We start from the raw sequence: 26,496 nt of genomic DNA, 5'->3' as shown, positions 1-26,496 counted from the left end.
TTGGGTCGAAGGATCAAAAAGGCTATTGTAAGGGATGGAAATGAAAGTATGAGATGTTTGCGATATGTGAGCACATCCGACAAGCAACCGAGCGCACGCGCGTGTATGCAGCTACTACTACCGCGCCGCCGCCGTGCGGCGCGAGGGCCCAAGATAGGTACTCATACAAAAAAACCTAATGTGTGTAATTGCTTTCCGTGTGTGCTCATAGACTTTATTATAAGAAAATAATGATGTGAAGCTATAAAGGTGACAAAATACACAAGATGACGCCTATTTCCCATCAGGGCAGGCAGAGACGTTTTCTTACACTTCTATTAAATTTTCATTCACACTACAAAGTACCTACTTATAATTAAAATATATCTAAATTGTAGTGGTGCGTCGCTTACAATATTGTCTTCTTGTATTAAGTAAAAGTAAACTGTTTGAGATATAATAAGTACAGTCCTACTAACATTATAAATGTGAAAGTTTTTTGATCCACACAAACAGTTAAAACAAAAATACATAAATAAATACATAATAATTAATAAAAAAAGCAATACAAATACGTAACATACAAATTACTAAAATAATCAATAGCAAAATAAAAACAAATGTTTAATACAAAATCGAATATTGTGTTTCGAGATTCAAAATTTGAGAGGGACATCCATGTTAAGAAAAATGTCGCAAATGGCACTACTTATCCCGATTACTGCTAATAATAAATACGTCGGAGTAACACATAGGCAATAAGTTAAAAAAATATTACGTAAAATTGCTAAAATATAGCGAGAAATATCAAGTAAAACATTTTTTTTCCCTTGAAAAAATGTTGTCTCCATACATCGCGCATGTTTTACCAACGGAAAGTCAAATAAATTTGAAATTGTGAAAACATGTTTTTTTCATGAAGGAACAACAAATTTCCGGTTTTAGGTTTTTTTTATTTTACTTCGGTGTAAACCTTCCTTCTTGCCGAATTTCTTTATTCTAGGTCTATGTGAAGTAAGCGTGTAAAGATGGCTGTATCTTTGGATTGCATTGATTTAGAAGCTTGATTTTTTACAACATCAAGCATTGTATCTGCGACATTTTTTGATGTGTGTTTGCCTTTAAATCTATTTAAACTAGCGGCAGATATGTCCGTTATGACGTTCGTCCCGCTCATCAAGAATAACAACGTTAAAGAAGCAAATATCTGTACGTACTTTGTCGTGTTCACTAAGTTTCGCATTAATTTATAACTATATTGACGAAGTGAATTGATGTACATACTTTATTATATCAAAACGGCCATCATAGCGGGCCGCTAGTTTTTAAGCAGTAAACCGTTAAGAAGTAAAGCATGGCGCGCGGATTCTCTCTCTTGCTCACATGCGGTCACATGTTCGGAAGTAAGATGATTCGTGCTTCAGAAGGTACGTTAAGCCGTTAGTCCCGGTTACTACTTACTGATGTATGTAGTCGTTACATGAGCCATGTCAGGGGCTTTTGGCGGCTCAATAATAACCTTGACACCACGTTTGATGAGGTTGGAAATGCACCTCAAAACCCACACAATACAAGAACTGAATCTGTATTGTGTTTGTTTAGTAGACATAGAAAGTCACAAGAAAAACTAATAGCAGTAATAAATAGGTAATATACTCGTAGTAGAAGGAAGAATACTATAGTAGATAATATTCAACAGGATAGAAAAATATAGCACCACGATACTTCCTAACCACGTCTACAACCATAATCGAAGTCTGTTATCACTAAAATACATATCATCACTGATTTAAGAACCACGCTCGTCGATGGGCAAGAGTTCTACGTTATACCCAGTAAGTCTGGGTCCCTATCCGAACTCAGCCACCACCTCACTCCGGCCTACTGAAGAGGCGCCCACCCCCGTGGCAGTGATTAACAATTGAGTTATAAATAAAGCTTAAACGACTGCAGCTTACCAAATGCCATAGCCTAACTGTAGCTAGGTCATGGCGCTGATATTCAGCTGCAGCCAATTTTTCATCAAAAACAATTTAACAAAAAACTAAACTGGGGCCCTAAGTCTAAGGACATTTGTTCCTACGTTTAATTAGTTACGCTATATGAACCTAATATTATATACATATACAAAAAACACAATTAATACCTATTTCTAACAGATACATTGATAAAGTGTATGCGAGTGGATGAATTTGTGTACATTGGATGTACGTGGAATTAAAGTTCCGATTTTAATATTACGAATAAATAGGGGCTGGACGTGATGCATGAAACATTTAATTGGTAATGCCGCGGCTTAATTGCAGAAAAGTATTCTTTTAACTTTGATCGGAGAGTATAACCTTACCAATGAAAATAAACAAACGATGAAAGTTTGTGTGAGTATTTGATAGCCAAGCAAAGTTCAGTCGATTTAAGGCGGTAGAATTCTTTAAAATAAATGTTAGTGTACCTCATTAAATAAATATCCCGTTTTCACGAAGGACCGTTGACAGGTCCGGTTTTTCAAAAGCGATTATCAATTTGACCTTCTAATTCTAACCTGAAAGAAAAACCAGTCCTATTACAGTACCCACATACCTCCGAATACACATTTCTCGGGCATGTGAGTATCCCCTCGATGATTTATGATCCAATCCTCAAAAGAAGGAAATAAATAGAGGTAACTATAACCAAAGTTACATTAAACAGGCTCGCGTTTTACGTCACGTCCAAGTTTCTGTTTTCAGACAAGCATATATCTGTCTCGTTCTACCATTTAAAAAGAAGATAAATATAAGAAAGTAAATTGATGTTGGGCCTTGATCCAACCATTAATTTCAAGTTTAGAGCCCGACCTGAGTTTCGAACCTGTTCGTAACTTATGACATTTGTAAGTCGCACTCTCAACTCGACTAGGATGTCACGGATTCTAAATAAAGTCGCACCATAACCAGTAGGGAAGCCTGTAAATAAAAATAATGTTTCTTAAAATTAACAATTTTCAATTTAAAATTTTACGTCATAACGATCGTGCGAATATATTGTACAGTAGGTGGAGCTTTTTAGTAATGCGGTATTTATTTACACCGGTAGATAGATGTTTCTTTCTCAAAAGAGCAGATATAGGTATAAAATATTATACATAATATTTTATAAATTATAGTATATTTTTTAACACATTCAACAGATCTATTACTTTTACGCTCTGGTTATGCCGTGATTCCAAGTTACGACTCTCTGAACTCCCCTATCAATCAATAAATATGTTTACAGTTGAAATATATAATTATATCAAACATCAAGAAGGCTTTTGAGGACACCAATAGCAAGTCAGAAGCAGCGCAGCTTAAGTGCGAGTCAGCTCATATTGTAATACAAGAAACTGATGTGCTAATCCTTAACTGACAGATTTGAAATGTATTCTATCCTGGCACGCCACCCAATATGAACAGTTTTTTTTTTAATTAAGTTATGGTGTCCAACTCCTAGGAGATTCAAACAAAGCCAACTTAATTATTATCTAAGTATATCTCACAATTAAAGACGATTAGAGACTCAAAAATACTCTTATAATTATTACTAAACGTTAAACAGGATGTAACTGAATATTGTACCTACGTTAATAAACATAATAACACTCCTAACTGTTGTAGGCTGCAATCTGTACCCCGAAAAAAATGCAAAAATCGTTTAAATTCACGTTGTTCTAGGGAAGTTAAGTACACAGCTCCAATAACAGCTTGTTCTAAAAAAATAATAATGTGGGACTTTCCGGTACGTATGTCAAAAACATTATAGATGGCGCTGTACAGATTTACCTTCGATTAACCTTCTAATTACATGGATAACAGACATAATATGCAACTTTTATCTTTGTTTTGGGTATAAATAATGATCCTTTTTATTACACAGGCACAATTACATCTTCCGCCCATTATTATTCTTGTCAATATAAAGAGAAGCAATATAGGCGATAGCAACATAAGTCTATACATGATGTGATCCTAATATCAAGCAACAATTATTTATATTATGCTTCTGCCATTACATTGTATTTTAGAAAAATTATGTACCTGAGTAATGGAAAATAGGTAATTATCACGTTAAAGCTGTACAACGCCATCTATATTGTTTCTGGTGAACGTAGCCTGGAAAGTCCCTCATTATTTATTTTATTAAATGCTTCCTGCTTCGGTCGTACCCATTATTAGCATTATGACGATACGTCACGCCCCTTTGGCCAGAAGTCTCCAACAAGGATCTACGTTCTGATTAGGTAGATACTTACTATAATGTATAATTCACTATGTTATTAGATGTAATTGGTAAGTTTCAATAACAAATACAAATGAAAGGCATTCGGTACAAGGCCTGAAGGAAAAATCGACCATGTATGACACTGATAAAACTTCATAATCGTGTCGAAAATAAGCACTAATTATTATTCTCAGTGGAAAAGCGTGGTGGAATACGCTATCTCCACAAGTTGCTGAGAGGAGTTTGTGACCAGTAGCGACATGTAAATATTGATTTTTTTATAGTATTAGTGTTACTATGGCGATTACTCCACCGACAAGAGCGCAGATCTTAAATAAAGAGAGAGTGTTATTATAGTTTATTTTTGCCTATTGTTTCCTGTCTATTTCATGTGTTACCACAAACCTGACGCGGCAGTGGCATTCAATGGCAGACTAGGCGCTGCACAATTGTATCTGTGGCTTGCGTGCTAGCAAATGCACTGTACGATGTTTTTGTAATATTCTTAATAAAATAAAAAAACATATAAAAGAAGAAGTGTAGTATGTGTGTGTGTGTGCTGTAGAAGTGTATTGTATGTGTATGGCATTGTTGAGAGTGGAAGAAGCGAATGTGGTCTGTCAGAAATTCAAAATCATAGTAAGTAGATTTCCTTGGTCTCTGCCTCTCCCAAAAGGAAATAGGCGTGATCTTATGTATGTATATTATGTAAATCAGAAGTTAATGAGTTAGCATTTTCGTCTTTACATCAAATTAAAAACGTAAATTCAATAGGAATGGTTCTCAGTATTTGCGCACATTATAAACGACAACGCAAAGAAAAATGAACACCGCGACTAAAAATGCTACACAAAAAGGGAGGAAACCCTACGGCACAAAAAGAAAAATATGAAAGGCCTTTAAAAACCTCTGACAAAGGAATAATAGCAACTAAGAGGACGAAAACGTCATAGAAACTTATTACTTCATGTAATTTAAAAAAAATAAACATACAAAAAACTAAACTAAAAGTGGATTCCATCTACTTTAAACTTTTTAAGAGACCTTACATGAACACTGAATACTTGAAAATGCTAACCTACTAAAACAATATATTATGTACATTTTATCTGACAAAAACTTGGTTTTCAGGTTAAGCAGAAAAAACAAGTTAGGTATTATTTTGATACATTTATACTACTATAACTTTACTATAACTTCGATTTATTTTTTCATTCAATCGTACCATTATAAGTGAAGTATGATATAATATTGTAATTTCAGTAATTAAAATTGCTTAGGTAATTCATTTCTTACATTCCATCATCATCATTCGTTAATTTTTTTCTCCAGGCTGCCTAATGTGCTTATTTTATTCGTTTATACACATCCTTTACTTTTGACTTTGTGCAATAAAGAATTATTGATTGATTGATTGTTTTTTGTTCGCTTGGGAAAACATGTATCCTGTGTGTTTAACCTATGTTTTGGTATGGTAGTATTGTAAGAGTTAGTTGTAGTGTTAGTGTTTTCAGATTTTAATTACCTAATTAACTAGCTACCTAGTTAAGATACTTCAATAACTCATTTAACTAACGCAACATACATACATACATAAACTCACGCCCGTAATCCCTAATGGGGTGGGCAGAGCCACAAGTAATCAAAGACAACTTGCAGCCACTGTTGATACGAAGTCCAAAGATGGATATGATGAACCTTATGGTGATAAGGGATCAGCCTATCGCCCATAACATTAGTCCATCATGTTAGAGGACAGGAGGTGTTTAACTAACGCAACAAACGAATTAATATTTTTTTATAAAAATAATAATTTATATCGATACTAAACTAACAGAGTTTCAGACATTTTATGAACACAAATAATAATAGCGCAACGTTTGTTCTAAATTTATCACCACCTGCGAACCACGCTCAGTGCAAGGTTTGAACCGACGACCATCACAGACAGTCAACGACCTTCTTTTCTATCTACAAAAGATACCCGTGAAACAGAAATTCAAACCGATAAAACATTGTTTCCTGTTTATTTCATGTATTACCACGAATCTGACGCGGCAGTGGCATTCAACGGCAGACTAGACGCTGCACAATTGTATCTGTTATGTATAAACTTGTTTTTAATAGTCACACCCACGTAAAACATTTGAGAATCTAAGCGCACAGCAGTGCGCAGGCCAAGTTCCTGCAATATCAATCGCACACACGTCGTTGTGCAATATTTACTTTAGTTTTGATTCCTCTGCAAAATGTTACAAAATAGGGTTCAAATGGCCATAGACGCTTGTTTTTTTACAGCTTCAACGGATCGCAGACATAAGTATTGGATGTTAATTTCAACTTCATAAGTTCACGAGTTCAGGAGAAATATGTCTTGATAGAACTAGAATCATGAAATTTGGCAAGATGGAAGGTCTCACCATAAGTAAAGGAAAAAATCCGAAAAGCATAAATTTATTTTTCTATCAGAAAATAACGATGTTTTTGCTATTATTTACAGTTACTATTATTATTTGCAGCTGGTAACCCAGTCGCGACCTATTCGATGTATGGAGACAATAGTTTTCCAACGACAAAGGCAAAGCCTCGGAACCCTTAGTGTGTTTGAAATATATTTTATAGTAGGTATATAAAATATCGTCGTGGAGATCCTTGGGGGAGGCCTATGCCCAGCAGTGGGCGTCATACGGCTGATGATGATGATGATATAAAATATAGAATACACTGTTGGGCAATCAACCGGAGAGGTATGGAGTAGTATTATTTAAAATAAATGATTATCTTCCTATCTTAAACAAACAAGTTTAAATTTAAATGTAGATATTATAATTTTGGAAACGGACGTTTAACATTATTTTATTCACAACATTAACCATGCCTATTAAAAACTTGGTGTATTGTAAAGTGCCTTTAAACATGGCATTAGAGTCGATTGTGAGATAGTTCATCTTGCGATGGATATACCTGACTACCCCGTTGGGACATTGTCGTGAGTTTATGTATGTTATTCGATTCGATTTCAATACTTTTTCACTAAAGCTATCGGGAACTGGGCCGCATTTTTAATAGTAATGGTTTCGGTGAGATATGTATAATTGGATATCGGTTTATTCGTCAATATAAGTAGCTGAACACTATTGGCGCATGGCGCTTATGCCAGTTTCAGGTGACTAATATTTAAACTACTAAATGTGACTAAACTAGCAGCACCCTATGATTGCCGTTTTGACACAATACTGTAATGATGAGAAATGTGAAGTTATTATCAAATAAAAAAAACAAAGTCTATACTTTTGAATGCCCTGAATATTGGGTCTGAACGGAATAAATTATGTTTGTGTCCTAAAATTATACGTTTGATAAATTATCGATTTTAACTACACGTCTAGCGCCCATCATAACATACCGCTAATTTAGTAAATTATGTTTTACTTCGTTTAGAAACCTGTTTTGCTCCATGTATTCTCATATTCTTTATAAAATCTTTTTAAATGATCATGTTCGTTTTATGTCTGAATAAGTAATATTATGTTATCTATGTTTGTTTGATTTCAATAGTTGATGCGATTACATGTCTATAGCACCGAACTTAGATAACAGTTGAAAATACATACCTGCACCTACAATGCGTTAAAAATGAATCATAGCCAATTCACGCTTATTTTTCCAAAAAACAAATTGTTTTTCCAAAAAACAAAAAGATTGATATGTGTTGTTCCTACCTGAAATTTAATGAGATAATCTTAGTTGTAATAATAACTCCCTACTCTAATACAATAGTTTCTCATACATTATTGTAAGAGAAACGTCTTCCCCGAACTTGATTGAGAGAAAACCAAAAATATTACTATTACAACATAATAGAGTAGGGAGTTATTATTACAACTAAGATTATCTCATTAAATTTCAGGTAGGAACAACACATATCAATCTTGGCTTATTTCGTACAAAATTGATAAACTTGTAATATTGTGGCGCCAAGACCAATTATTGTTCCGTAAAAGTTGCGTAAGCGAGCCGCCCACATGTACACCAACGACTTAGTTTGAATGAGACTCGATCAAATCATTAGGTATTACTTACTTTATGTTACGTAATCATCATGTTTTTTCTGTTACAGCTTTATATTAATTCGAATAATTTATTAAAGTAGAATCTTATTGCGGTCCAAGGTAAAATTAAATGGATTCACAATTAAGGGCGACTTCATTATATAAAAGCTAATCAAGGAATATACAGAGGCTGATTTATAGTTTCCTACTCCCTAGAAGATTCTAAAACCCTGTTTGTGTTCAAAAACAACAATTAAGTTTTCTTATAACCACACAAAGTTATGTAAGTTTTTTAAATATATTTTCTTTATTTAAAATATAATATCTTGAATTCTTGAACGATGAGCTATCATTCTAGTATCCTTTATGCAATTTGAGAATTCAGGAGAGTTAAATACGAGTACTTCACATAACCAAAAACTGTTTACATAAGGTACTCGTTTATATATAAGATTTATCAATTACATTTGGCGATTATGTTTATCGAACACTTCTATGGTTATGTCAATGATAAACGAAAACAATCCAGTCCACAGCTGTAAAAGCGATGGCATACTAAGAATTTCGAAAGTATAATAGCAAGATTATTATTGTCAAAATTACTCAAGGTCTTGAACTGCAGTACATCGTTATAATATTAAACTTGTAAAACTTCTCTATTCTAATTTGAATCGATTGTAGCAAAACCAGTATGACACGGTACAAAGTTCAAAAAATATAGGTATTACACAGAAAAAACGTTCAGCTAGATAAATCTACTTACTTGGTACTTTTTATTGTATTAATACGAGAAGAGAATACGTGACGATAATAATAAAACTCCTGAAGTACGCATATGGCAAAATATGTAGGTTCCCGAGAATATTGGCATTTACGGGTAAAATATTGCTTATATTACTATGTTAAGTACTCTATAGTAAATTCAAGTGAATTGTCAATAAAGTGGTTTTAAATCATGCCCTTGAGTTTTATTATCTAAATCACTAAACACATTTCGCCGGATGACTAAGTTTCAGCGATAAACCCATAACAAGCAATAATGGAACAAATACGATTGACTCTTTTACCTTGCCATTATTAGCACATTAAAATTATTAATGCGAATCGTAATAGAATAAAGAAAACCACGGCATTGTGGTTTTTACTGATGTACTTTTTATATTATACAGAAATATTTATTAAGATTATAAATTGCGACAATTTCGGAATATTATATTAAACAATATAACAAAGAATATAGCATAGATTCACTTTCTAAGATCAATTAAAGCAACGATTCTGGTTTAAAGCGTGTTTAGTTTATATCGTAATATTATTTATTAGTATTACATAAAAAAACTACCTATTCCAATGAATCCCGATATTTCACGCAATTCGAATCCAATTGTATTACAAAATTGTATCATTCTATGTACAGTACAATCGTAATCAGTTTGAGTAATGAATTGGTATGTTAACAAGGCTCCAATATATGTATTGTTTAAATGTTTGTCAAATGTCTACAAAATGACGTAATAGATATGGCCATGGAGAAGGACATATTGTTTGTGGTTATTTCGTCTGGTTTAATCGATTGTTAAAACCATAAACTTGTTATGATACTCGCATATATCATAAGACGGAACATAATATTTTACTAGTGAACATAATTATCTCACATTGAGGGACCTTTCCTTGACCTTCTGTCTGAGTATTTGGCGATTTGCCTGGCCCGGCGTATCGTTCGATGTACCCAGGCTTATTTAAATAAAAAGACGCACTCTTTGACACATCAAAAACTAAATTTATATGCGTTATAATTACTATATTATGTTTATATTTTACCTAATGTAAATGATGTAATGTAGAACATTACTTTATAAACGTAAGTAACCAGTATATTATCAGAAACAAGTATTGGTGTTTGTAAATAATTTTCAATAAAACAATATATTTCGGACCCCTAGCTTGGAGTTATTTTATGATATTTGTTTCTTACAGATATATTCCTCCGCCGTGAGTTTAAAACTAGCTATTTCAGTACATTTTTAATTCTGTCACAAGCGACATTCAGCACAAGTTATTAGGTTATCATCGATATCAGTCTGAACTTTGAATCCATGTATCTAAATGTTCATTCGGGCGCTCTATAAACCACATACACATGCTCACGGATATGCCAGCATCTATAGCTTACAGATATTTTTTACAAAATTTAAAACAATAATCATAGGATTTGTATCTTATTCGCCTGAAGTAATATAATTCACAAGAAACTAACATATTATTCAAAACGTAGAAAAAAAACGAAAGTCCTACAAATAATATTAGTGATAAAAAAATCGACATGTGATTTTTCAAATTAACATCATCAATAGACCGTCTATTACATAATATTATTTTAACTCAGGTAGAAAATAATTCAGCGAGTAGGTAAGTCTAGTAATACTATGATCTTATTATTGTCTAAATCGCAAAACCTTCCACAAAGACACACATAGCGTTAATAACAAGGTGCATCACAAAACGAAATTGGGGCCGCCGCCAGCCAGTGATAATACTCAACGATCGCAGAATTCCCACAAAAATTCAATTTCAGCTTCAATCCAGGTTCACTGCACTCCATGGTAAAGAACGTGTTACACACGCACTGTCACTATTAATCACTGCACTTTGTGTCACTTGTCTAGGCGCATTCCGCACTGCAATCCGAGTAAATCACTGCAATCCATTAGGATGTTCGCGGTTCACTGTCACGGCGGCGGCGGCACCGACACTTGTGGTGGTGCTGGTGTGCTAGGGTGGTCATGCTACAGCTCCACAAATAATATTACCACAACATTGCGTTACAAGCGATTTGTGTACACAGTCATAGAGTGGAGTCACTAATATCTCGCAGCCGCTGTCTTGACGCTGCTACCGTCAGGTGTGGCCAACCACACCCGCTGTAGCGACTTATACCGTCAATAGGTAAGTCACTATAAGCGATTTTGGAAAGCGAATGGAAAGAATGTAACACGAGGAGACCGGATAGCAATTACAATCTAACTATAAGTTCCGTACTGGTTTATAAACACATGTCAATATTATAAAGAACGAGTGAATACCATCCCTCATGTCACATTCAGTATAAGTAGTTGTCCAATCAGTGAATATCTGTTGTTTGATGATATCATAAATACGCGGCCAAGGTAAAGTAGTAATAAATTATCATATTGTAATTAACATATATTACGATTGCCAAATGCGCTTTTAATGTTGCAAACAAACAGCAAATTATTTCACTGAAATTTCGGTAATAAAAAGTTGACTTACGAGAGGTGGTAGCGCGAAACGGTGGCAGGGTTGGGCGCGGGCACGGTGGCAGAGTTCACGGAGGACGAAGATCCCGAATAGCCAGAACCTGCTGGTGACGAGCCGGCCGACGGCGCTCCTGCCGCCGACGGTATCGCGGCCGGCTCGTAGTACTCGGTGGTGAGAGTACGTTCGTCCAGCACGTGCTCCGCGTTATGTGCCTTCGACGCCGACTTGATATCCATGAAGGCAACTGTGGCACACACACCACTAACAGCGACCCCGTTAGGTCCCGTGGTCGCGTTCTCTGTGCGACCCAACAACTTGACATTCTGGACTCGGCCATAGCTGCAAAAACACAAGTGTTGTTAGTGTTAACGTAAAGAACCTACAATATTTTTTTTTATCGATATTAAGGGTTAATGCAATACAAATTACAATCATTTAACGGAAATCGTATTAGCTGAATGCGTATTTTACGTAATAATATAATCGTGATACGTGCATGATACACACCGATGAAAATATATTAAACGCGCACTAAGACAAGCAAACAGACCGTAGCGGTATATCTGACAGCTTCCTTTCTCAGACGACGTTATATTTAGACACAGCAGAGGAGGGTAAGTAGTGGCGGAAACGAAAGTTTCCCAAACTGCAGTCTTTTTTTTACCTTTGATGGGTTTGCTCTTGGCCCCAGACTTGCCCGAAGGCGTTGACGAAGCCTAAGATGGAGCGAGCTCGCTCAGAAGGTGCCTGTTCACTCTGGCTTTGAAAGCACCCGGCTTATATGCATTCGGAAATACAGAAGACGGCAGAGAATTCCACTCTGAAGGCTTCAGCACACCAAAAGCAGTTGCAAAATAAACACGGCACGGTGGTAGTTTCAGCGCGGGCATGAGCGGTGGCAGCGCAATTTCGTTATATGACTTCAAAGACAAATATTAAATCCCCAAAAAATATTGTACGGGAATTACATATAACATTTGAAAGTGTTTGTCTATTTGTCACAAAGACTACGACAGACTTCAGGCATACCTAAATAATTATCAAAATGCAAAGACGATTGCAAACCACATTTCGGTATGTAAGAAAAATATAATTTACACTAATTCTAAAGCCATTTCGAGATTTCTTCTTAATTTTGAAACTTAGTATTATTTCTCTAGATTTAGCTTTTAAATCAGTCGGATAGTGTTTATTTTAGCAAAAATCGTGTATAATATAGTTGACCTTTATGTGACCTCTAAAGGTAGTCTGTTTACCCAAATTGTCATTGCCAAATGCCGTTTATAATAAATAAAATTTAATATAATCTGTGTTTATCACTAAGGTAAAGTGTTCTAAGAGTGTGTGGTTAACAAAGTTAAATGAAATAACTCCGATAATAATGATCATCACTAACCCTCGTCATATTTATTAGAAGCATAAACTATTGAAACTTAATTTAAGAAATGACACAATCGTATTTATATCTATCTTGTTTGGACCTGCGTGCGCTTAGGAAGCACCCACAGTTTGGGCACATTACCCTAACAAAACGTCAGTATTAAAATTTTAATATACAAACTAAACAAAGGCAAAGGCAGAAACATTATTCAGCCTATTTTAGCTTTTTTTTTTTAAAGAAAAAAATACTGCATGTTTTCATGCAGTAAAACTATTAAAATTAGTTATTTTAATAGCATAATCTTACATTTAAAAATATTTAAAAAATACCTTACATAGCGAATTATTATAATTTAACATCTGTCAGTTTTTGCTTGTTTAGCTTAGTGATAATTTAAGAAGTCCGCTATGTGATCATACAAATACAATATAGCCCAGTATGTGCCGTAGAAGCCCATACTAACCCGCAGTCGGTGGATTTTGCTATCTCAATAGGATTCACATAAGAGATATCCCAGAATCCCGACCTTTTTCAGTTCAGATTTTCAGGATTATCCAACATTACGAATTTTTAAAAATTGTATGCATATTTTGAAGCAATATTATAAACTAATTTCTATTCACTTAATGATTCGATTTGTGATCAAATCGAATACCTTCAAGAGCCAGTGGTCTATCTATAAATAGTTAATCTTTTTTAAGATTATAATAATAGTTTCACAATCGCTCAAAGCTCAAATCTAGACTTTGTTAAACGGGCATAATATATTTTCCTGATCTGACGGGGTCTGCTTACCTGCCCAGGGGCCCTACCGGCTAAGAGGAAGCTGATTGAGGTTGGAGCAAATCGAACATCGATTTGATTCTGTCGTACTGCGTAAGCAGCCAAGATTTCGATCCCCGATTCGTGACGTCACATGAACTTCGGCAACAGTAGGTATTTACAGCTCCGGTTTATGATAGAGGTAAATTGATGTTATAATATATGAATAAAAAATGTTTTTGTTTCCCATTTGCAGTTTTTTTAATACTACTCTCAATCCCGAAATGGATCCCGGGATTTAAATCTTTAATTCAAACCCAGTCTTAAAAATGCTGTTCAGTCTCTATAACATTTGAGGCACTGTGTGATATTATACAATATAACAGGCCAATTGATAGCTGAAGAAATGTTATTTATAATAGCAGACATTTTCATAACATCACGCCTGTATCCCTGAAGATGTAGGCAGAGGTGTACAGCATATGCAACCCCTCTTCGCCACCTATTGTCATTAACCGGGCACAAATCCTGGAAACCACATGATATTATCTATGATTCACACATGAATAACTCATAAAGTCGAATTTAGTGGTTTAGAGTCCGAGCTGGGATTCAAACACGCCACACTACGATATAAGTCATGCGTTCTCCGAACAGAGCTAACACGGATTCTAACATTTTCATCGTTCAAATAAAATCATTAATTATGTAATATGCTTACTATTTGAGCTATGATATGTACCTATTAACCAGTCACCATGCGGTTCATCATATCCATGTTGGAATTAATTCAGAAGTGGATGCTGGTTATAAATGTTCTTTGAAGACTTGTAGGCTCTGCCCCTGTTAAGGATTACGAACCGACTATAACCATAATAACATATTATTTGTAGGTATGTCTTCTTACGGGAGAGTATCTTTTACGTGATTATTATTTACTGTCAAACTCAAAACAGCGTCTGGAATTTTATTGTAACCTATTACAGAAGCGTTAGTAATCTCCAACGATGAATTAAGTTTACTAGGTCTGATAACTTATCTAGCACATAGGCTATGAATCAGCAAGTGGTCAAAACGGTCAATTTTATTTTTAACACTGTATGTCTTTCTCACTTTCTCGGAATGAATGCTTTTCTATTTTCGTCGTTTATGTCAATATTATCTTCCTTTTTGCCCAAGAAACCTATAAAACACCTTTTTAAGCATTCAAAACCGAATTTATTATTGTTTTATTGTAAAACAGTTCAGTCTGCTGTTTTGTTAATTGTTTTATCAATTTTGAAATTAATGATGTTCTGCGAACAGCCTAATGTCTACAATCTTCTATACCATAAGGCCCTAAATTGCTCCTTGTAGAACACCCATTTGAAGAAGACCAATAATATAATAAGTTATATTATTTATTTCAACGTTTTGTATCTAACATCCAGATATACATTTATCAGACTAAAAACTCCATCATTTAATATATTACCTTAATATCAACAGCAAGAGCGTCGTGTTCCACGCAATCGAACGCTTTAGTTACATAATATGCCAAATTGTCAATGGCATTGTGTGAATTCTCCGGTAAGTATTCGAACATGACATTCTCAATTCTCATTATGTTATAGACTGACCAAATGAAAATCAAGATTAGTGTTTTCATGAAATATCTACTAAGTCAAAAATTTCAAAAAGAAACAAGATATCATTGTAGAATACATATTCCCAGAATAAATATTTTGCAATATTTAATCTAAGTATTTAAAAACCGAAGTATTTTTCTGGTAACACAACTTTTTAGCACCTTTACAGGTAATTGAATTTCCTGATCCCTTGGTCAAATGATCATTGCATTTACTGATGGCGAGGTCATAACGTGTTTATCAAAAAGTTTTGCTAATTTCTTTTTCTTCTTTTTTTTCAAAATTTTAAACGTATAATATGTATACCTAATACACAATAGCACAGAACCCCCATAAATAATGTCTTTAAAATCTTATGCATGCCCTTTGTTTACCTTTATTTTTTTCAGATAGGTACTTTTCAATTTCAATAGGGCGATCCCCTCGTGTTTCGTAGCATGTGAACTCTACAGCAATGTATGACTTCTGCATTCTAATTTAACATAATTAATTTATACATCGATAAAAAAATAAAGAGAACTTAAAATCAGACTAACACACACGCCTACCAATATCGAGCGGCTACAATACAACAATGGTGAACTAGTTGCAATAGAAGCAGAAGCTCATATTAAAGAGATATTGAGTCATGGAGAAAGCCAGTACATGCTATTCGTAAGCCAACCTTGGTGTTTGTCAAAGAGAAAGTTATTATAAATAGACAGTTTTGTTGTTGTTTACTTTTTTATTGTTCTCATGCCTACAACATTATAACACCACGAACAAAGACGTGTTATTTAAACCACAACCACAAGCACGTCTAACTGGGCGGACGACGCGCGTCGGCATGACGACTCGAACGAGGCTGCAAAAAAAAGAACGTAGTTGCCGCTTTGATCGGGGTATCGGACAAAGTTGCGCTGTTGCCGCTCCGACTCGCCTTACCAGTTTACTACATTCGGACTTTTTTGTGTTGCATTATTTATTATCTTCACACACCGTCATATCATAATTGATAAAGTAGCATTTGGAGATAGTTACCATCTTGAATTTAATATACAATAATTCTGTAGTTCCAAAGAAATCACAAGACGCAAATAGAATTTCGTTTCATACCTACCTACTATTCAAGTGTGTATATGTATAGGTAAAACAAAACGTGGAGTTCAATAACAAGATGTTCATGTTATTGTTAACTCTTTTTCGTTATGATCCCTCAAAATTGTTCATCATACGCCTGTGCCAGCCAGTGTAGTGTTCTCCATCACAGGTTTTCTTTATATCCAACGTTTAGGTAATTATAAAAAAATGGATTTTACTTATGCTTATTATACTTGCAAGTGTTTGTTTGGGAAGTCATATGAAAACAAGAGCAATGCTGTGCTTGTGAGACTTTGGACTGATTTTAACATAACTTAATCAACTCACGACTATAATGCCAATTGAGCTAGTCAAAGCTAGGTACATTCATCGACCGATTTTACCGTTTACTTATATGAGTGTTTGACGAAATATTCAGTTCAGAACCTGTCATCTAACTGATACCTATCACTTAAAAGGCTTACTACACTACCAAATCCACCGGGCCCGATGTATCGGGTGTAGGTATAAAATGTATGACGAAATAATGAGCTATTACACTGTCAGATTCCGAAGCATCGGGCCCGATGGATTGGGTACTGCAAGTAATGGAATAATCCTTAACTCCAGCAGAGAGGCTATAAGACAATCCATCAGCAAGTGGTAAAATAAGCCATATACATAGATTATAATATTTACAATGCCTATCAACGTAATATGGTAAAGCTGTTTTGGAAAAGATTAAAATTATATGCTAAGCTTCTGAGGGTTTAGTGAAATAGATTTAATCATCAGAAACCAAGTGATTAAATTGGTCGATGTCTGGTGCGACGTTGCCACGTTTACTCTTACAACATGGCCGCGCTCGCCGCCGCCCGTACCCGTTTCCGTGTGAAACTCGACTCACAACTGCGTCTGTGTGTTTGAGGTGGCTGGTGGCAAGCAGCGGCGCGGCGCGCGGTGCGGGTTGCGGAGGGTGAGGTGCGGCGAACACAGGATGCGAAGAAGGGGTGGGGGGAGGGAGATACCGGCTCAGTCAGTGACGTCAGTCGACTTTCTGAATAGCTACTTAAACAGTCATTATATTATTTCTCGTAAATATTGCATTCCGCAAGCAATACAGGTAGGTATGTATACCTAGTTAAGCTACAGAGAGTTTGTTTAATAGTTTTTAATTTCACAGTTATCTGTAACAATTTAAACATTTCTGAAAGGCCCATGTATTGAATATGTATACAGAGGTAGATAAATTCGATTCGGTTGTAAAAAAATATTTTGAACCGTCTATGTACACAAATTTAATGAATTTTCATTATAAATATCTCGCTAAATGAAGTTTAGAATTAGTGGATTAGTTGATGAGGTCAGTCATTGATCTCACTACCCACAAGAGAGAAGAAGTAGATTACAGTTGTAGAAGGTTAAATAAAATACGAAGATTTTCATTTCCTAAACTAAAGCTCTGTAGAAAACATCATTGTTAGTGATGTTTCTAGTTTGAAACCATCGAGTGTACCGTTGGCTGTGGAGTCTGCAGCTGCATTAAGCGGGCCAACCGTTACACCGTGTAGGTACCTACATTTAATTTTATCTTTGCCAGTTTGCTATTTTTATTGAAATTTTTTGTTACGACTATTGTAAAATTCCCGAGGCAATGTTTTTGTGGCAAAATAGGAACAAGTACCACGGAACACTCCATTCTGGGAAAACGAATCAGAAATGGCTCTTATATTGCAAGAAGCTGATGTTCGTTATGATTTATAATATACTGAATTTAAAACGAAAATGTATAAACGCAAAAAAATTGCAAAAATACACTCACTATTCAATAAATCGGACCAACATAAAATATCACAAATGAAATAACAGATCAGAAATGTTGGTTCTGAACACTGAACGTGGTGCACGAGCGTCATCGAAACGCGTTAGCTACGTATTTGTTGGAAGCTAAAAAACACAATGTACCGCCAGTGGTACGGCAAAACAGATACATGAAGGGAAAGTTCAATGAACTCAACAGCAGTAGTCAACGCGAACACCGTCGAACGTCGGTCTTACCTACTGTTCCAAAAAGGTATCAAGTATTTCAACTTTCACCGGGCAGTGTCTTGCCATAATTGTTTCGTAAATTCAGCAATGGGTCGCGTCAGTTATGTCCGCCTCAACAAGCAATTAGGTAGGTAGGAACCTATGCTAATTAGTACGTGTCATTACACAAGCAATTTTTATGAGTAAGACTTAAAAAATATGCAAACTAAAATAAATACCTAGATATATTATTTCTAAGAAGTGAACCAAACACCAACGATAATTAATAGGATAGGAACATTTTATTTAACCTTCTACAACTGTATTCTATTTCTTCTCTCTTGTGGGTTGTGAGATCAATGACTGACCTCATCAACTAATCCACTAATTCTAAACTTCATTTAGCGAGATATTTATAATGAAAATTCATTAAATTTGTGTACATAGATATTTACTATTTACAACTAAATAAATACACAGAGCTATTTCTGGGCGATCTCATCATGCTGATTAAGGACACCCAACGTTGTGTTATCTAAGCCAACCTATTTATCCAAGACACTTCAAACACAAGCTAAATGAACACCTACACAGAAAACTTCAAGTTCTGAAATATTTGAAAAATAAAATAGCATCACTCCTGTATCCCCGAAGTAGTATAGTATAGTAGTATAGTATATACAGCATAGTTTAAAGTAGTATAGTATAGTAGGTAGTATTGTACAACGACTCGTCGCCAACTATGTAATTTTCAAATTAAATGGAAAAATAAGGTCATGAAATTAAAAGAACGATGATATGTGTTTTATTTACACGTTCATGCAAAAGCAAAGTGGTAGACGCTGGGCCTGCTATCATTATTTCTAAGAAGTGAACCAAACACCAACGATAATTAATTACGTATGATTTATTTTCAGGTAACTGAGGAAAATGTTGTCATCAGTACTCAGTAGTACCAGGTCAGATTCACGAATAATTACTATTTTAAAGGGAAATTTCCGATCAAGCTATTTTTACATTAAGGTTACAGCAGCTGGCGTAACAGAATGTTAAAGTAAACACCTTTCAATATGTACCTAGCGCTTACGTTTAGTTTACTGTATTGACAATTCGGTATGTAACGGAAAAAGAGTTACGCTAATTCTAAAACCAATTTCGAGATTTCGTCTTAATTAGCTTAATTTCTCTACTTTGAGCTCTCAAATCAGTCGTATGGTGTTTATTTTAGGAATAATCGTGTATTTATTTGACCTTCATGTGACCTTTAAAGGTAGTCTGTTTACCAAAGTTGTCGTTGCCAAATGCCGTTAATAATAAATAATTTTTAATATAATCTGTGGTCATCAATAGGGTAAGGTGTTCCACGAGTGTGCCCTGTTACGTGAACAAACTTAATGAAATAACTTCAATAATAATGAGGATCATTAACCCCCATCATGTTTATTATAAGCATGAACTATACAAACTTGTTGGGCCTGAGTACTCTTAGGGGCCGCCCACAGTTTGGGCACATCTAAAACTAACTAAATGCCAATATTTAAATTTTTATACAAACTAAGCAAAGGCAAAGGTATAAACGTCATTCAGCCTACTTTAGGAGATATTATTTTTTTTATTAAAATAAACAACTGCATGAAAAGCAAAAATATTCAAATACGTTTTTTGTAATAGCTTAACGTTTCATTTTAAAATATAAAAAAGACCTTCAAAAATACCTTACATACCCAATTGTTCCTTATAGACCGATGAACTAATAATAATTAATTTACATCTATAATGTTGATTATAATAGAAAGAGTAACCCTTGTTTACGCCTAATAATAGAACTTCTAACATACATGCGGTATTTACTACGTACGTACATCCGCAACATGTGTTACATTATTCATTTTATTTCGGAAACCGGTTCTTTTAAATTCAAATATCAGGTCTGATTTATCCGTTGACTAGATGACCATGAAACAACTGACAAAGATAGTAACAATAAATCGATATTAAATTGAATATCCTATTATAACCGTCAATCTAGTTCAGTTACGACGTTAGCAACGAGATTCTGACTAAGATTTCCACGAGTCATCGCTCATCCGTATAATGGCAGTATTGTTGTTAGCTTTAAAGTCAGCCCGTTAAGACGAGGAGTTAACAATAGAGAACCGACAATACTTTCAGTTCACATAGCGTGTCGTTTCTCGAGAAACGAACAATACGCATTGCCATCGGCACGGCGTTGTGTTCGAGTCACAAACAGCCACTCTCGCACAAATAATGTGCGACACGGTTCATGTTTCCAGCAAGCGAGGTCGTCGTAACTGTCCGCGCCTCTGCGCCCAGATGCCAAGCGACGCTGTAACGTAATGCCATTCCATCTACGAATGCAAGTTTATTATTTCAATAATTTAATATTAGTCAACTTTTTGGAAGTCACGCTTACACATGATCAGTCCCGCGTTATGGCTGATTTATTGTTTTCTCAACCTATAAGAAAAAGTCTTAATAGTCATTGTTTTAAAATAACGTTTACAGCCCATACAAATTTAACTACTGTTAAAGAAAAGCGTATTGTTCATAGTACTTGACTTTCTAAATATCCCGTTTTAAACTAAAACGCTTTGGGCTGGCGATGGCTACGTTTCAAATTTATTTTTACTTAAGTTAGTTATAATTAATTCATATTCCTAAATAATATTTAAATAATAATAGCTTCATTCAACTCATGTTATAAAACAACATACTACGATATTTTTTGATTTACTACCAGTGAAGAAGAAATAACAAATTGTGTAGAGCAAAATTTTATTTCCGTATCGAGCTAGGGGGTAATGCGGTGCCTAGGAGTCGAATTGGATGAAACGGGCCAACGAGTGGTAGGGGTGAGGGGATAGGTTCAATTCGGTCGAGTCGGTCGGCAGCCCGCGGCGGCGGCCCGGGTGCCCGCGCAGGTCGATAGAGCGCGCGGCGTGGGTGGGGCCGAGCTGTATTGCACGGGGTGGTGCCCTCGCTCTCACCCCGAGGACCCGTCACCAGCCGGCAACTTTCGCGTTGCATAATAATGTTACAACACCTAGTGTCCACGCCACCACCTCACACCCCGAACCCACCTCTCCTGCTTGCTGCGGCACAACGCTATACGTGTATGTATACGCACATATATTTAGATACACAGTAAAATCGAAGGGACTTTCTAGAATGTACGTAGGTAAGTTGATTGAATTTAATGATTGTGTAATCGTACAAAAAATAAACAACTTCAAAAAATATGTTTAGGTATTGAAAATACTATAATTTGTATGGGATTTAAGTTGTATTCGTTCTAACATAATGTTATTCAGATAGTACGACGTTTATCTATCTGTCTCTTTTTGGGAGGAATCTGGGGACCGCGATTACAGCGCAGTTTTTGGGAGCTATTGAGGAAGGTGTCTTGGGGTGGGAATGACTAGAACTTTGTAAAATGTTACGCTCGTCTGCGGGTTTGTTGATAACTTGAAGAACTTTGAGGGACATTATTTAGATTTTGGTAGTCAGGTAATAATATTCTTGAAGAGCAATTTTAAGTAGAAATCATGAGTATTTTTTTTTTTCTAATAATTGTAACTGTAAGTGAATAAACTTTTAGATGTCCTATAACGATTTATTTAAATTGAGAATCGTTAACCGTGTTTTAGTATTAGTAGGCGATGATTCGATTAGTAAGTACCATGCAATGCAAACGAAAATTTAGATATTTTATAATGATATTAAAACAGCTATTACTGGAAAATCAGCTACTACTATCGTGAAATAAATAAAAAACAGATTACAGACAGACAGGAGTAGAGTTCAAATCGTGCGCCAACTCCCTTTTCTCGAAGAACCGTACACTTTATCAGACTCGACATTCAAAGTTCAATAGAACAAAATGTCAAGCCTCTCCTTACTTAAGTGAACGAAATGTCAGACCTCTCCCTTCTTAATGTCACACAAAATATAAGCAGATAATATCCTTGCTATTGGAATTTAAAAAGAGTTAAGTATGATTGAATATTTTCAATTCCTAAAATTACAGTTAATTAAATTAAAGTATGTACGTTCACTCACAAACAGATCACACTCTGATGCTGAATGAGAGCATTTAGCATGTGCAAATTCGACAGCATCTTTTCGTATTTTGGGAACAAACGTTCTGAAATGCAAACAAGAACAGGATTTCTCATTGTTGACAAATGCGATAGTTTATGGTTTGTGTTTAGTTTATGTTTTAAGTAAATATGTAAATTTTCGAAAAAAAAATATCTTAAGGATATTTGATTTTTACAGAGTAAGGGGTTAGAAGTTGAGAAACAGGTCGTGGAGTCACTAAAAGTTTCTCCTTGCATTGTATATGAATAACATAATGCAGAGAGCAACGTTTAGTGCAACGAAAAACGAATATGAGTTGCTAACACCAGCGATAAACATATTGGTTGCAAAAAGAACGTATAGGAAAAACACATCATAACATAAGCATCACCCATGTATCCTCATACATAGGAGTATATTATACACCCCTCTGGTCAGAAGTTTCAGGGAAAGATAGTTAGACGGATTCAGTTGTCACCACCCTAGAAGGCAATATTCAAAGTCTCAATGCCTCAGGCAGGACCAACATATTCAAATAATTTATGACACAAAAATGATGCACAAAGAACCATGGAGCGTTCTATTTTGGGCATCTCCTTCGTTCAAAATTCGTCGTAAGACAAAAGTTAATGTTGAGGCCCGGTGGTTAAATGACATTGTTGCATCGGCGGGAAAGTTGTGGAAGAGTGTAGGGCTGAAATTATGGCGCAAAATGGAGGAGGCATAGGCCTGGGTATATGACCCAGACCACCAGTAGGATGAGGTAAGCTGACTAGATAAGTAGATTTATAGACAAATAAATTGATTAACCATTTGACGTTTTTCTTTCTTTTAGTCGGTCAGTCAGTTTTATCAGTTACTTTTTACTAAACGTCAAAACACAAAATTATTATGAAATTTGTATGAAAAAGCACAATGACGTCATAGAAAAACGTGATAAAATATCGGCCTCATTATTACGTTTTTCTTGATTAAAATTCATAAATGTTAAATAGAAAAAATACAATGTTCTTCGTTAGTTCTATATCTATCTTTAGCAATCAGAATTTCAAAATTTATCTTGAACCTAGTACACGACCCAATTCTTCCACTGTAATACATGAACGCGCGTGACGTCTCAATAAGTTTGAATGATACATAAAATTTAAAGTTTATAGGTATTCGTCGATGTGGGGATGTGCTCCATACCCCATCCCGTTGATTGAGGGGAAGCCTGTGCCCAGCAGTGGGACGTGTATAGGCTGTTTATGTCATGTTATGTAGGTATACACGTGCATCAATAATGTTATATAACATCAATGTTTAGAAAATAATTATAGATACACAGAAAGTAGAGTAAACAAGATTTATTGGTACAATCAAAGCAGACACGTAGATAATTAAATAGGTACATAATAATAAAACATACGAAGAACTAGCTTTGGTGATGTAACAGACATAATTTATGCCAAATAAAACGAATCTGTTGCACAAATGATGCCTGTAGCTCACATCCAACCAAATGTAGTTAGTTACAACAACACTGTGGCGTTTAGACACCAAACATAAAACGACGCACACATTTACCATCTCATAAAAACCTGATGAGGGGACCGGTTCACGTGAGTTTTCGCCATGAATCAGTTTGGTTACCCTTTTACGTTTCGTTTAGAGCACGGATTTATCTGATTTATATTGAATTTGAAAAGATTACTTTTATTGCAAACTATTAAGCAAAATAATTTTCACATGAGAGCAATATTTCTCGTGCTCAGTTATTCGCTAGCTACTGATACCTATAACAGGCAGAATCGTGCGAGAACTGTGGCCTGAGGTTCGGCGCAGTGCCGATGTGCGCATCACCTCTCACCCCTCGCGGCGCTGGCACGGTCGCCCGACATCGATCGCAGTAACAGTTGCGTCCCGCCACCGAGCGCACTTATAGGCTCTTGTTTTATACATTAATACGATTTATATCCCGTAAAACGCACACGACATGTGTCATCGTAGTATGCTAGCTATTATAGTAAGGCAGGACCAGGACTGTTCTGGTAATATCATAAATGTAGGTACATAAACGCAATGCATAATCAAAACGTCCAATATCATTTCATAAAATTAAACTATGACACAAAATACTAAATAAATATAGTCATGGTAGGTATTCTACAAGTTGTTATGCGTTTACTAATACGTTTCCACCTGGCGGGTTTAGGTATTGAGAACTACAGTCGCAGCAATGACTCATGTTCATGTATGAGACTGACGTGCTAAATTATTTGGGTTTAAATAACGGCAACAATGTAATGACGTTGAAAACAACCCGTATGGTTTGAAAACAACCTAAACAATGTTGGTAGGTACCTATACCTATATGCATAGTAAATATCCCAATTTACTTTAAACTCCTTCACTTCCAATTTCTACGCTTTATACGACCTGTGCTTTCATGAAACATGAAGTCAGCCAAAATAACAACAACCCAGTGGTACGCATTTTAGATATTCCAACTTTAAAAGTACTCAGATGACTCATGTAGGTACCTACATAATGTTCATAAGTCGTACACATTCAAATTCATTCAATACATCTAGAATCTATCGAATTAATGGAAGTGTCGCCGCCACGGAATGAACATTCTGCGTCATATAACTACCAACCAAGCTATAGATCATAATTATTATCTAGGTAGGTGCGTACGAATCACTCCGTTCGGGCCGTCCGACACGTACAAAACATGAACAAGCGACGTTGCCAGCTCTCTCGCCGGGCGCCACTACATTTACCAAGGCGAACAGAGCGGAATGGCGCGGGGCGTGTGGATCATCGGTTGGCTGGCAGTTGAACGTGAGCGGACCGATTCAACCAGTTTGACTTGTTGAGACCATATTTCGAAGCTGGACTAACAAAATTGTCAGGCTTGGTATTAAATATTTCAGTCTTTATTGTGAGCAATACAGCGAGTTTATGAGATTCGTTTTATTAAATATTAAAACAATAACATAGTGAATGGGCAGAGAAATATCTATAGACGGATTACCCTTGTTAGTGAGGCAAGAAGTAAAAAATAAACAGGGAACATAACTACAAACGTAGACTTCAAACGTAGTTCGAGTAGTAATGGATAATGGTATTAGTCTAGTTGCATATGATAGGTAGGTAGGTATAAAACTAATTGTATGAGATCGACTTCACGTCTAAATTCGAAACACCGAAATTTGAGTTGACAAATTCTGGTGTTTTGTTTAACAAACATGATAGATATCATTGACAACATTACAGTTACACATTAAACAATTTATAGCCATTTGCGGACTAATCAATGTAGATATCTAGCTCTGTTGTCTTTTTTCAAATGGAGCTGCCGTCCTTTGCACACAAACAAAACTCGTTAAGGGTTCTAATGTTTCCAACATTAAACACGGTATAATTAATTAATGGCATCCAAAATGTATACATATTATACACAATACCTAATAGATTATAAGCGAGCTCAGCATATGTGTAAAATCCATGATATTAATGTTTCTGATGTTTGGACTTGGCAAAACTCTTAAATTGTGAATGCCATTTCTAAAATTAGTAGCAGTAATCATATAAATAAACTTAAAAACGTAAATGTAAACATTTACGAATAGCAAACCATAGAAATGTTACCTAAATATTTGAATCTCATTATGCTTCTTTACTGTATTTCAATAGCTTAGTAGGCAGTGTTGTAAAGTAGTGCTGTGGCGTTAGATATAAAGAAGCCATACGTCAAATTACGCAACGTTAAAACCGCCCATCGACCTCGAAAGACCCAGAGAACTGGAAAGACTAGCCTATTTCCTACTTTAACCATATTGGTGGAAAGAACGTTCGTCGTTAACTAATCTGATTAATAAATTTTCTTTTACACAAGTGACAAGAATTTACTGCAAATACATGTTATATTCTAAATGAAAAGAAATCCGGAGAATTTTTGACTTCTAAAGCCTAACAAAAATGTAGAGATGAGCCGAAT

General features: G+C 35.3%; 1 protein-coding gene across 1 annotated transcript in view; it reads right to left on the bottom strand.

The window, feature by feature from the left end:
* Positions 1 to 26,496, bottom strand: part of LOC126373717 (protein split ends-like) — a 75,363-nt gene that overhangs the window by 41,151 nt on the left and 7,716 nt on the right. The window contains exon 2 of the mRNA XM_050019952.1: positions 11,565 to 11,891. Within this exon, the coding sequence (XP_049875909.1) occupies positions 11,565 to 11,891 (327 nt within the window). The remainder of the gene's footprint in view (positions 1 to 11,564; positions 11,892 to 26,496) is intronic.

The sequence above is a fragment of the Pectinophora gossypiella genome, chromosome 16 (assembly GCF_024362695.1).
Source record: "Pectinophora gossypiella chromosome 16, ilPecGoss1.1, whole genome shotgun sequence".
Classification (NCBI taxonomy): domain Eukaryota; kingdom Metazoa; phylum Arthropoda; class Insecta; order Lepidoptera; family Gelechiidae; genus Pectinophora; species Pectinophora gossypiella.
Note: the sequence above shows the minus strand (reverse complement) of the source record. Positions and strands in the feature narration are given on the sequence as shown.